The following is a 12650-nucleotide window of genomic DNA, read 5'->3' as shown; positions in this document are numbered from 1 at the left end:
AATGAAATCATTTTCATTACAATCATGAAATGTGTGATTGCAAAGATGGAGGATTCCCTCAGTATAACAAACAAGAAGTTTAGCTTCCATCAAAAGACTTACAGTTCTAAAATTAATATATAGGAGGAAGGTGACTCATAGGTGTCATGAATAGTGATATACTGAGGATGCTGCAAATGTTGCAATATGGCTGCCTCATGTGCTGCCTGCTCCTCTTTCTTCATTTTTTTATTGATGAACTTCACTGCAACATCCTTCCTGGTGGCTTTGTGGATACATTTCTTTACAACAGCAAATCGACCCCTGTGGGGAGAAATGATAATATGCATTATTCATTCATAAATCATGCACCCGTTGCCTTAACAGATAACTTAAAAGAAACACCTGGCTTGTGCGTTTTAGTGAAATAATTGATTCCAATCTCATTTAGTGAAATAATTCACCTTCCAATCTCATTCAGTTCTGTGTAGGCGAAATCAAAGTTCTCTTTCCAGGTCACGGTGGCTCCATCTGCTGCAGAGTCTGTGAAACCCAAAGGGATGGGGAAATAGAGTTGGTTGCAATGCCAATTATAGTCTTTATTACACATCAGTAATACAAAGGGAAAAGTTTAAAGAAAGAAAATCATGCAAGAGCCTTGACAAGCAAGCAGACGGCATGCCACCGAATGTGCACCCGGTTCCTAAATATTATGCCTTCAAAACAAAAGAAAAGAGCTGATCTAAATACATGTGTGCTGATCGGAAAAGACACAATCATATATACATCGCCCTCAGATACCTATAGTTGACTACAAAATGCCAACAAGAAGCTTGATAAATCACACAAACTTTAGCTTTTAAAGCAGAACTCTGACCGACCAGCTCTAATATTATTCCCTCTGAAAATTAGTATCCTTTTCTTTTTGACCACTTCTCACCGTATTCTGGAAGTTTCACAAACTCAGAGGCTTCGCTGGGCAAACTGATTCCCCAGGGGTTGCTGGCGCTGACTCGGAACTGATATTGGCATCCAGGTGTGAGATCTTCAATAACGAGGTAGGTGTCCAAGGTGGAGGCAACAGACTGCTGCCAGACCTGTGAGCCTACGGGTTATGCAGAGAGAGATTAAGATAACATTTTTTAAAAGAACATGACTATAGATTTTAGAGAAGGGAGGATGCTGTGCCTTACTGACTCTTCCCCTCCACCCCACCACACTGAGACTAAGCTTTAATCTGGCCCTAAATGATAAAAAAAGAAAAGAAATACAGATTCTTTTAGAAGTTACCTGTGCTAAAAAGAAAAGAAAAGAAAAGAAAAGTAGCAACCACTTTGTCTTCTTGTATTGCCTGATTTAAACATGCAGTAGTGTGATGTTGTAGAATGGTCTATACCATATTAGACTAGAGGTAAGAGACATTATTTCTGAACACCATAATTAAAAAATCATTCCAAGTGGAAAACTAGTGCAATGGGGAAATCATTAGAACTTTATTTTATATTGGCAGGAAGTTGAATAAATACATAAATAAATAAAAATTGCACAGGAAAGTATTGAGTAATACTCTTCATCCTCTGTGGACTGAAGCGGAATGGTCTGTTCTACCACTTCAGACCCAGCTGTAAAGAGCTTCAAATTACTAGCCATTCTCTTCTGGGCAATCTTCTGGCAGCCACATGCCAGTGGTGGGCAGCGCCAGAGGCAAAAGTGGGAAGAACCATTAAATGTAAAATGTACAACAAGCTAGTTTCTACACACATGCAAACCTTCCTTTCTGTCCTCCATCTCAGCAAGCAAGAGGCATTACCAGAGTTCAACAATGCATTCTAGCCAGGCAAAAAACACTAGAGAGAGGCAGGAAGCAGGGTCAGTGAGGTGTGCTGCCTAGGAGTCTTGCTTGAGGGCTAGACAGAAAGGCCTGGAGGACCGCAGTTGGTCCATGGGCCTGAGGTTCCTTCCCCCAGCTTATTGCAGCGTGCTGGTCATGCATTTTTCACTGGTCTTTGTCAGGTATATGGACCAGTGTGGTGATCACCACCAGTTGAAGAACCCTTCACATCTGGACTGTGTGAGTCAGGATGACTGAAAACAGGCTTGCCAGATCAAGTCCATAGGTTTTGCCTTTCACTTAAATAGGCTGGCAACCCCATGTAATACTGGTGCTCCCTTGCTCCACTTGCACTTGCATCCTCTGAGACCCATGGTTAAGCTGGAGGCCCACTGCTGACCAGCAGAAGAACCTGGCCCTGCTGTTGCTTCTCTTGCCATTGCCACCCACTGGCCTGCTCTCTCCCACTGGCCCACAGCAGGCAGTGCAATGAAGCCATGGGAGTGAAGGGAAGGAGCAGCAATTGCCACTGCCTGCTCACTTGCTGGCAGAGAAAGAGAGAGTGTGCAAGTGGGTAGTAGCAGGGAGGAGGAAAGAGGTCACTAGGGCTTCTTACCCAAGGGCACCCAAAATCTCAAGCCAGTTCTGCTCACCTATATTCTCCTGCCTGCCATGGGACACGACTTGTCCCACTTGCAGATGGGAGGGAAAGGTAATGGCGAAGCCACTGCTGCTAACTTGCTCACACCCTCCCAGTTGCACCAGACAACCCTAGCAGAAAGAGGCAGCATAGGCAACACCCCAAATTAAAAGGCACTGAAGCCTATTAGCTCAGCCTAGCAGTTCCGCACAACAACCTGGATCATCCTATTACAATCAGTTGCAAACCAAAGGTGTACTATGAGTTTAAGCATATACCTTCTTCTCTGTACTCCACTGTGTAACCTGAAATGGTGCAGTTCCCTGTACTGGATGGAGGCAGCCAGCGAAGAATCACGGAGGTGCAGCTTCTTTCCTGAGCAATAGGGCGATTTGGGGCTGCAGGGACACCTGGGGTGTAGACAGGGGAGCAAAATCAGGAGAGAGTTGCATTGCAAATCGCGCGAAAGAGGGTTTATTAAAACACACAGAGAGAAAGTTTCTTAGAGCAATCATGGGTACAGCAGAACTGATGGGCATGTATTAGGACACAACTATCAGAGACTGCCAGAGATCTAGAATCTGATCCTGTACTTGTATGCTTTGCTGGATAAATGGCAAATTGGATTGTAGTGATGGGGGCATGTGGAGGGGAGAACTGGTTATTTCCCATGTACTTAATATTTCCCATGTAGAAAGTAGTACACAAAGTACATGTAGTATTTCAAATGCAAATGAGGAATCACCCATTTGAATACCACACACATACACAACCAACCTGGTCTGCAAAAGCCTAGCATGTCAGCTTTCCACAGGCAGGGATGGTTTTGACATGTGTGGATTCCTCACCTGCATTTTGAAGTGGTATACAGGCCCATGTACAATTAAGCCAAACATTTCAAAAGCTGATTGCACCATGATTTAAACCAATGGAAGCTCTGGCTGAGCAAACATACAAAAAACCAGCAAGAAATCCATTACCTTGTACTTTTATTGTAGCCGAAGTGGACACTGTTCCAAGCTCATTTGTTGCCACACAAGTATAAATACCGCTGTCTTGAGGCATCACATTACAGATCTTCAGAGTGATTTCACCTGAATCGCTGGAGAGGTGCAGATGTCAGTGTTTTAATCTGTTACTCTGCTAAGCATTTTACACTGGCTCAGTTTCCAGTGGCAAGCGGCTGCCAATCCATTTCAACTGACACAGAAAACAAGTCTCAGGGGATAGCAGACAAGTAGAGCCCTTCGTATTATGCAGTTTTGTGGATGCAGGTGACTTACAAGGAGAGGAGGAAGAAAGTAGTAATGGATCCAGTTCTCTGTATTAATGATTAACGATTTAGAGGCCCATAAGAATGGCACAGTTCAGCACCAGGTAGAAAGTGGTATTTTATTTAAAATAATAATAAAATCAGTGTGGGCTGTTATTGTGGTCCTCTGCTTCTTCTAATACTATCACTTAAATGTGCATTGCCCGCCTCTCCTGGAGTCAGCATAAACAGTAAAAGGTTGCTGAAGTGCCACAAAAACCCATTATAAAGGCAATAGGGGTGTCCCACAGAGAACATCAATATTTCCTTTTGACCTGCCGAGAGGGCTACCCAAGAACTATTTCCCTTGCTTCACTTCAAAAAAATGCTTGCAGCCACATACTTTAAGATGCATGAAAATGTCACATGGAAACAGTACGGAACAATTCTGTGGTTGTACCCTGTGATGTATTTCATAGATAAAAGTGCTCACATCATCTGCATGCCTTTGACTACAGCGCCTATATCTAAAGTGTCCTTGATTTCTTATCAGAAGCATTCAGTTGCTCTGATGAATTTCCCTCATTGTTTCCTGAGGATGTGGACAAGGTTCTTTCAGAGGTGTGGCTTACTACATGTGTTCTTTCTCTTTCTCTCTTGTGATCAGGGAGTTGATTAAAACCTCCCTTAGAGAAGGTATGGCTCCAGCTCCCTTGAAAGTGATGAGAGTGGTGCTGGGGAAACCCAGCTAGATGGGCGGGGTATAAATAAAATAATAATAATAATAATAATAATAATAATAATAATAATAATAATAATAAACCTCCTTCCTCTTCTGAAGCCATGCTTTGATCTGGACAGGATCAGGCCAGTGGCCCACCTAGCTCAGCATCCTATTCTCATAGCAGCCAACTAGATGGCTGTGGGAAACTGGCAATCAGGAGCCTAAGCACAATAACACTCTCCCCTTCTGCGGCCCCCAGCAACCATGGAGGCAGAGCTAGTGGCTAGTACCTTGACAGCCTTATCCTCCATTCATTTGTCCAATTCCCCCTTTGATAAGAAGAGTCTTGCTTCATCAGATCAAACACCCATTTAGTTCAGCAGTCTGTTCCCACATTCGCCAACCATATGCCTACATTTATTTATTTTTTTCAAATTTCAGGGTCCTAAACTGGCTCTCCTAACATAGCTGGCCATATAGGGTCATTAGCTGGATTCAAACACCTTTAACGCACCACATTTTCTAGGAGTGCAACTGCTACATTTGTGCCATCCCAACACCCTCTGCAAAATATGAACGTACCAGGAGGAAACTGCATATGCAGCTGTGCTGTTGTCGTTGTCAAGGATGTTCTGATCTGGTCCTTTCCAGGTTATGGTTGGCTTTGGTCGCCCACAGACTTTGCACTGCAGCATTACCGTGTCACCAAGCAAGCAGGTGATGTCCACTAAGGGCACGAGAAACTCTGGAGCAACTGCAGCAAAGGCCACACGTATAGAGACATAATGTTCACTGAAAACATAAAACTAACCACAGGACGTTGAAAATACAAAATGTGCCTCAGTGATGCCTCTGTTGTACTGAGGGTTATTTATAAAGGGCTGTTAAAAAGACCTTGCCCAACACCTCCTGTAAAACCAAGCATCAAGCAATAAAAGCAGCATCTGTTATCAGGTGAAACTCGGGAACCTGAAGATCTCAGCACTCTCACACACAAATTCACACCTGGAAAGTCTCCATGAGGAAACCCTATATCCCGTGGTCTCCCATGAAATTCCAGAGGATTGTAAAGAATTCTGCAGGAAGTTCTAGAACAAGGGTTACCAATATCATGCCTTTCAAAACCAAAACGGAGTCTCCAGAACACAAAGATGGATGAATAACTAAAATCATGTTTATCGTATCAAAAATACACCAAAATCTATTTAAATTTGAATAAACCAAAGGAAAGCAAGTAAACCGCATTCAAATAAAATAAATATGTTCATTTTTGTGTGAACAGATGCAATATGAAACCAAATATTAATCCAAGTAACATAACACTGAAGTATGATTGAATACTGAATGTCTCTCCCTCTCACACACATATTTACCAGACAAAATTTGAATGTGGGTTCAAACTGGCTGGTTCACCATGCAATAGATTCCTTGGGACTGTGAGTGGTACTTGCTTGGCATCATTCTTTCTTGACTAATTACTCAGATAAGATTTCACAGGACTTGTTTGGGCAAAGATGATTAAACCCAATGTTTGGTTTGCTAGATCATGGGAACAACCTGCCACATTTCTGTCCTTACTCACCTTCCTGGATGAAGTTTGGGTTGATGATCTGGAAAAAGAACAGATACATAAAAGAAATAGAAAAGTATTTTTTTTAACGGGACAATGAGAAGAGGGCTTATTCTCAGCAAAGTATTAGAGATTTGACATAAAGCTTGCTGAGGAACTAGAAGCACGTCTGGAAGGTTCTGATTCAGGATCCTGGGTGTGCTATTCCAGCACTCGTGGCTTCCAGAGTCTAGAAGTGCAAGGTGCTGCAGCGCACAGCATGGAAAGGTTTTTTGGGACCAAATGTGAGTCAGTGCCCTAATCCCCAAGGTCCTATGTCCTTGTCATAATGTGCAACAACCAGTTTCCTAGGCCCATTCTTCAGCAATCAACATGACTTGGAGGAAACCACAAAGTTCATGTCATAGCTAGTTCTGGACAGTCCTGAGATGCCTGAAGATTGCTGTGCTGGGGTCAAAGAACCATACAGTTCAGTATACCGCTCTCAAAAGCAGCCAATTTTTGAACATCTAGATAAGAATCAGGGTATTAAGAAGGGCCACCTGCTGTTCTATGCCTCCAGTATCTGGTGATCTGAAGAGCCAGTGTGGTTCTTTCGTCTCTCAAAGGTAATTTGTCAAAGGCTGGCAGTGAGTAGAACAAGCCAGAAGTAGGCATTGCCCACTTCTAGACTCTTTGACCCATACCACATTGCCCTCAGGCCCGTCTGTTGGTGGGTCACTGCCTCTGCCTTCTGGTAACAAACTGCACAGTGAGGCCTTCTGCAGCACATCATTCTGATGTAGACACAACTAGGGATGCCATACATCCGGAATTTCCTGGACACACATGGAATACTGTAGTCGGAAGCAGCGTGTGGCTGGAAATTGGGGGGGGGGGGGAAATCATCACTGACAAGCACTGGCACACTAAAACCACAGACGAAGCTCTAAACGTGCACAACATTAAAATTTGAAGCTTTCAGTTACAAAGGGTTTCAAGTGAAATTTGAACCTCAGTTTTGAGGGATGACTTTAGAAAACTGTTGTTAGTCTTGAGAAGTGAAATCTGAGACTGGATTATTAACCTGTCAAATCAAATGTTTTAGCTTTTAAAAAAATCGTTTTAATCTAATAATATCTGCAAATAGTAATGTTGGGACATAATAAAATTAGAATTTGTGTGTTCACACACTGAAGCAAATTTAGCTATTTTTAGCAAATATTCTGAAATTCATTCAGTTCCTCCTATAGAACATTCCTACTATATACATTTAGGCCCAATGTGATGGTCAAACTACACTTTATGTTACACTTATGAAAAACATTACCACTCTTTCTTGGAGAAAAAGCAGCCTCTGTAAGCAATACTTTGCTTCAGCAGCAGAGAGCAGCTTTGCGCCAAGATTCGTGGATTAACGATGAACTGCTTTGCAACCACTCAAACACAAATGGATATTTAAAACAAAGAATATCACTATTTCACATAAGGCTGAGATGGGAGGTTTTTTTTTATTAATAGGCAGTACTACACATTATAATTGCTGCAGGAAATAGAGCTGGCATTTTGAGTCTTAAAATTCACCAGCAAGAATCATAGTTTACTGAAACCTCTCAAAGTCATAATTTCAAGGGTGAAATTTGACAAATTGTAAAACTCAAAGTTTCAGTTTTAAAATTATGAATTTTAAATGTTTACTACTTTCCCCTAACATTCACATTTCTTGCAACAATTGTAAAGTGCAGCAGCACCCTAAATATGCAGAAAGCAGGACTGGCAAAAAAGGGATCCACATTATTTAAAGTTTTAACAATGCACCTTCAGGGCAAGTAGTCATGGCAAATTGCCTAGTTCATTTGGACATGGCTCAGTTGCACATTAATAAGCCTTTTCAGAATCCATCTCTTCTTTTTTTGCCTTTTGCCAGCCTGAGTTCTGCTCATGGAGAATATAGCAGTTACTGTATTACCTGTCATCTAGCCATTAAAAGTTTGGGGCATTTCTTTGGGTTGGGGGAGGGTGGCTATCCTAACTGGCATACATCTTTCCAATCTGAATTGCACTTCCAAATGGGCTTGTGAAACAAACTGAAATAATTATAAGCTACCTTTGTTGTAACATTATTGTCCTTTGTGAAAAACCAGAGGACATAAATCAAGAATGGGAAACATGTGGCTATCTAAATGCTGCTGGACTTCCAAATTCCCATCATCCCTGATGACTGGCCATGCTGGCTGGGGCTGTTGGGAGTCAGAGTGCAACAACTTCCCGAAGGGCATAGATTCTCCACCCAGGCATAAACAATGCAGGTTGAAGGGACCTTGTATTCAAGGCTTTCTGATTGTTGCATAGTACAGTCTGGTTGTACATTTAAAACACACAACTTGTCCCAAAGAATCTTGGGGTCTGTAGTTTGTTAAGGGTGCTGGGGAGTGTAGCCATGTGGTGGGTAAACTACAGTTCCCAGTAATTTTTTTTTTGGGGGGAGCCATAACTGTTAGAAGTGCTATAAAGGCGCATTTAATACACATATTCCATTTGTCCAGAGATTTCGCAAAATAGAAACAGAGGCAGTTAAAAAAAGAGCTAGGCTGGATTTTCTCTCTTAGATGCGTTAACATTTTATTCCCAGGGATGGTTTGTGTTGTAACCTGGGGATGTATTTGGAAATGGTATCCTCCCCTCCACACCTGTAAGGGCCTGATACACACACTGCCACATTATCCTACTGCATGTGTAGGCCCAATGTGATGGTCAAACTATACTTTATGTTACACTTCTGAAAAACATTACCACTCTTACTTGGAGAAAAAGCAACCTATAGAGACCTCTAATCCAGTTTCCTGTCAAATGTCCCCCCTTACCCGCTCTCTGCTCTTGACAGCACCATTCAGAGCCAAGAGCAGCTGCATTTTTATTTTTTTACCATGAAATCTAGCTATTTGGTTGTGTTAAGAAAAGCAGAGGGCACCTATTAAGGACAAGCTCAGAGAAGGGAAGAGGTGTATAGTAGCCATTTTGTTCTTAACCTACCCAAAGACTGAAGAGCCTCAATATTCTGCTTTGGAGTCTAATGACTAGCAGACAGACAGCGGCAAGTGTGTGCACTCCCCTGCCTTTGCTATATATACACCTTTCAAGAGAAGGAATTGAGGAAGAACAAATGAAGATGGATGGATGAAGACTTTTACTAATCAGTCAAAGCAGGGAGACTGTGGAACTGTGAGTGGTCCAAGCCAGCTGCTTGGAAGATGGCTGGATACTGTCAAGTATTAGGCAGGGTTACTGGACACGACATGGTCAACCAGATGAATGGAGTATTACAGAACAAACTGAAGCACTGGGATACTGCAAGTCTACTTTGGGAGCTGGGTGGCAATGTGTCCTACTTTACAGAGGACAGTCCTCTATTTGAAGTCCAGTTTAAAGATAAAGAGCCCCAAGTGAGGACATCAGGGCCCATGAAGTTGTCAATCAACATTGAGTATCTGGACCAGAAATTGAGAAGGCATATATATCACTTGGCCAAAGTCTTTCACACTATGTTGAGATGCATCATATTTCTATTTAAATCACAGTAATTGTCTCTATTTTTATTATAAAATTTCTATACTGCCCTATATTTGCATAGATACATAGAAATTAGCACATACATAAATTAGCACATACATCTGTGTCTTCTTCTGTCGATGTATAAGTAGTCAACTTGTTTGTGAGTTCAAAACAGCATTGTAACATTTTGCAAGTTGGCCGAGTACTGTTGCTAGGGCAAGGCAGATGGCAGAAGGCCGCCTTCGCAGAGGGACAAATGTTTCATAACTGTCACAAGGAGAGAGGGATATGCTCCTTTTTCATGACAATAACATAATATATGGGGGAGCACATGAAATGAGCCTGTGTAAGGCCCAGTGTTGCTGGCCTTTTAGAATATGAGACCTTTTCCCTGACTCCTTCCATACAAAAATATTGCTGTATCTCATTTTCTTCTGGGCTTCCTCTTCCTTTGTGCCTAGGATTTGCGTTCATGTAAACAAAGCAGTGAGGCCAACAATGGATATTCTATTAAAAGTCATTTAAAATAAACTATAATTACAAAGGCACAGCAAGTACAGTGGTATCAACATAGCACTGTTTAGCCAAAAGCAAATAAAAGAAGGAAGTTGGGATGTAGGAATTCACTGCCTTGTTGTATCAGTTGGTCTCTAAGGTGCTACTGGACAATTTTTTATTGTTGTATCAAGTTTGCCTTACAGCTGAAGTCTGCAAGGCAAGTTTCACTGCAACCAGGGATGGGGCACCAATGGTTCTTCAACTCTTGTCAGACTACAGCTTCCATCATCCCTGACCATTAGCCATGCTAGCTGGAGCTGATGGGAGTTGGGGGTCTAACAGTGGGAGGACCACAGGTTCCCCACCTTGTACTAAATGGAATCTGAAACTGCCCAGATCTTACTGGTAAATGCACTTCAGTAGTACCAATGGAAAGCAGCTGACCATGGACAGTTGCTAATATCGGTCAAAACAGGACCATTTCTCATCAGTAATGATTAAGGGCATATTCAAGTGATTGCCAATGGTAGGTGTGGGTTTTTTGTACACTTTTCTCCAGGGAATGGAAAACCAGCATTGTAGGCAGTCCAAAACACACTGGTGCATGCAAGATACACATTTACAGTATAGTAAGGATTAGCCCAAGCCAACCTGACACCTCACGTGCAGAATATAAAGGGCAGTTAAAAGGTTTTTAACAAATTAGATCAGTGATAGTTTGTTGCCCTTTAGCACCGCCCTAGATCTGCTATCTGCGATGGCATTCTGCCTATCAGTCAGCCCCAAGTGCATTCCACTACACATGCAAAATTTCTCAGGGGGGTGGGATAGAAAAAGGTGCAAGGTGGGGGGAAGGGGAAGGTGCAAAAGGGTTATTGTCTACCTCCATGCTAGTGTTGGGATCAAGGTCATCACATTCTGACTCCTCTGAACTGTTTGTCTCCTTTTTTGGCAGCATGGAGGAAAGAGAACAAAGTTACAATGGGGAGAGAGATTAAGAGGCACAAGATCAGCAGAAGCAGGTGAGCGCAAGGTAGCAATGTGCACTGTGCAACTAACATGCTTTCCAAACAAAGAGGCACTAAGTGGCAAGCAGGAAAAGAAGAAAAAAGGTGTAGTAATCTTGAAATCATTCAAGGGGAAAAAATCAAAGGTTTTAATGGAAGCAGCAGTATGAGGAGCTACCTCTGCTATACCAGCCCACTCCTACCCCCCATTTTGCAAGGCCCTTAAAACATCCACAACAATACTATACATGGAGAGCATTCACCAGACTCTTAACATTCTGTTCTAGTGCTGAAATCTATATCCTCCCAATGAACTCAGTTTGAAATAAAACGTCAGGTGGAGCCAAGAGTTCAGTCTCCTTGGATTTGTTGTGTTTTTTAAAAAGACTTTCAGGTGTTTGACCATTCAGCCTATCAAATGTCAATCCTTTAAAAATGTACATGATCCATATACTTCAGTCAGCTTAAACATAAATGCAATCTGATGTGTGCAAGTACATAATTTTAAATTTAAGCACCCACCTTAAAAATCCAAATGGCATTTTCTTTGTTTCTGTTTTTGTGTGCTCCTTGGCCCAAATCCAAAGAAAAATTAGAGCACAGTATAAGGTATCCCACCTACGGCTGCACTCAAAGCCCCCTCCCGGACCCTCCTTACAATACTGATTGCCTATTGATTTGAGGTGTGTGTGGCCAGACTCGGTCCAGGCATCCTGTCCCAAATGCTTATTGGTCTTATCACTGCTGATAGATCAAATTACTCGTTTGACGGTATGTACACAACATAACAGGCACTGTAGGCACCCTTCTGAGTGGTGGATGTGGGAGATCACCCTGCTGCCACAGCAAACTTTTCCATTCTTTTGTAGGATAATCTGCAAGCAGATAAAAGTGGATCACCCTGCCTGCCCTGTAGTGATTGTGGAAGGGAAGGATGCAATAATGCAATTCCTGATCAAAAGAGTAGTATCAAACCTTAGCTAGAACAAGGTGGTAGATGGGTTTAATTTTTAGCATGTCAAACAGGCACCAAGAGAAAAATATTACTTTAAAAAAAGAAAGAAAGAAAACTGACTGATCAGTAGAGCAGATCATGGGTAGTCAAGCAGATGGTACTCTCAGAATGTGGTTGAGTGCCATTAGCCCCAGCCAATGGTCAGGGAGCTGCAGTTCAGCAACATCAGAAGGACACTCCATTGGTTACCCCTGAGTTAAGGGCTTTTATATCAAACACAAATGAAAAAAGAAAATTGTCCTGGCAACTGCAAGAGTGTTTAAGGTGTATTTAGTTGTACATAATTATTGTGACTATTATTGTCCTGCATTCACACAAAAATAAGTGCTGCACTTAAACCAGACTTCTCTCCATTGTCATTTAAATTGCAAAGCAGTTTTTTTTAAATTGCAAAGCAGTTTTGATGGATCTTTCTCGTTCCTGCCCAAAGAGTTTTGGGTTGAGATCCACAAACCAGTTTTGCCACGATTTAGACAAATAATGATTCCATGAAAATCCCACAAACTGCTAAAGCTAAATATTAATATTTGTCATTATATTTCTTTACTCAAAAGTATTACAAGTAATCTGAGATGTTAAAAAGCCATATATTGTTGTTTAATC

At 41.9% G+C, this 12650-nt stretch overlaps 1 protein-coding gene across 17 annotated transcripts in view; it reads right to left on the bottom strand.

The window, feature by feature from the left end:
* The window catches only part of KALRN (kalirin RhoGEF kinase), a 483631-nt gene that overhangs the window by 6575 nt on the left and 464406 nt on the right, over positions 1 to 12650 (bottom strand). For 16 of the 17 annotated variants that reach the window (XM_081924445.1, XM_081924446.1, XM_081924447.1 and 13 more), the window contains 8 exons: positions 10909 to 10968; positions 6009 to 6036; positions 5009 to 5180; positions 3431 to 3552; positions 2729 to 2860; positions 920 to 1084; positions 444 to 522; positions 103 to 303 (listed from right to left, as the gene is read on the bottom strand). In XM_081924445.1, the coding sequence (XP_081780571.1) occupies positions 103 to 303; positions 444 to 522; positions 920 to 1084; positions 2729 to 2860; positions 3431 to 3552; positions 5009 to 5180; positions 6009 to 6036; positions 10909 to 10968 (959 nt within the window). Of the gene's footprint in view, positions 1 to 102; positions 304 to 443; positions 523 to 919; positions 1085 to 2728; positions 2861 to 3430; positions 3553 to 5008; positions 5181 to 6008; positions 6037 to 6703; positions 9335 to 9364; positions 10969 to 12650 lie in introns of those variants that run through there. The other variant, XR_014171512.1, reaches the window with a different exon arrangement.

This window comes from Podarcis melisellensis (genome assembly GCF_964234715.1).
Source record: "Podarcis melisellensis genome assembly, chromosome: 1".
NCBI lineage: Eukaryota > Metazoa > Chordata > Lepidosauria > Squamata > Lacertidae > Podarcis > Podarcis melisellensis.
Note: the sequence above shows the minus strand (reverse complement) of the source record. Positions and strands in the feature narration are given on the sequence as shown.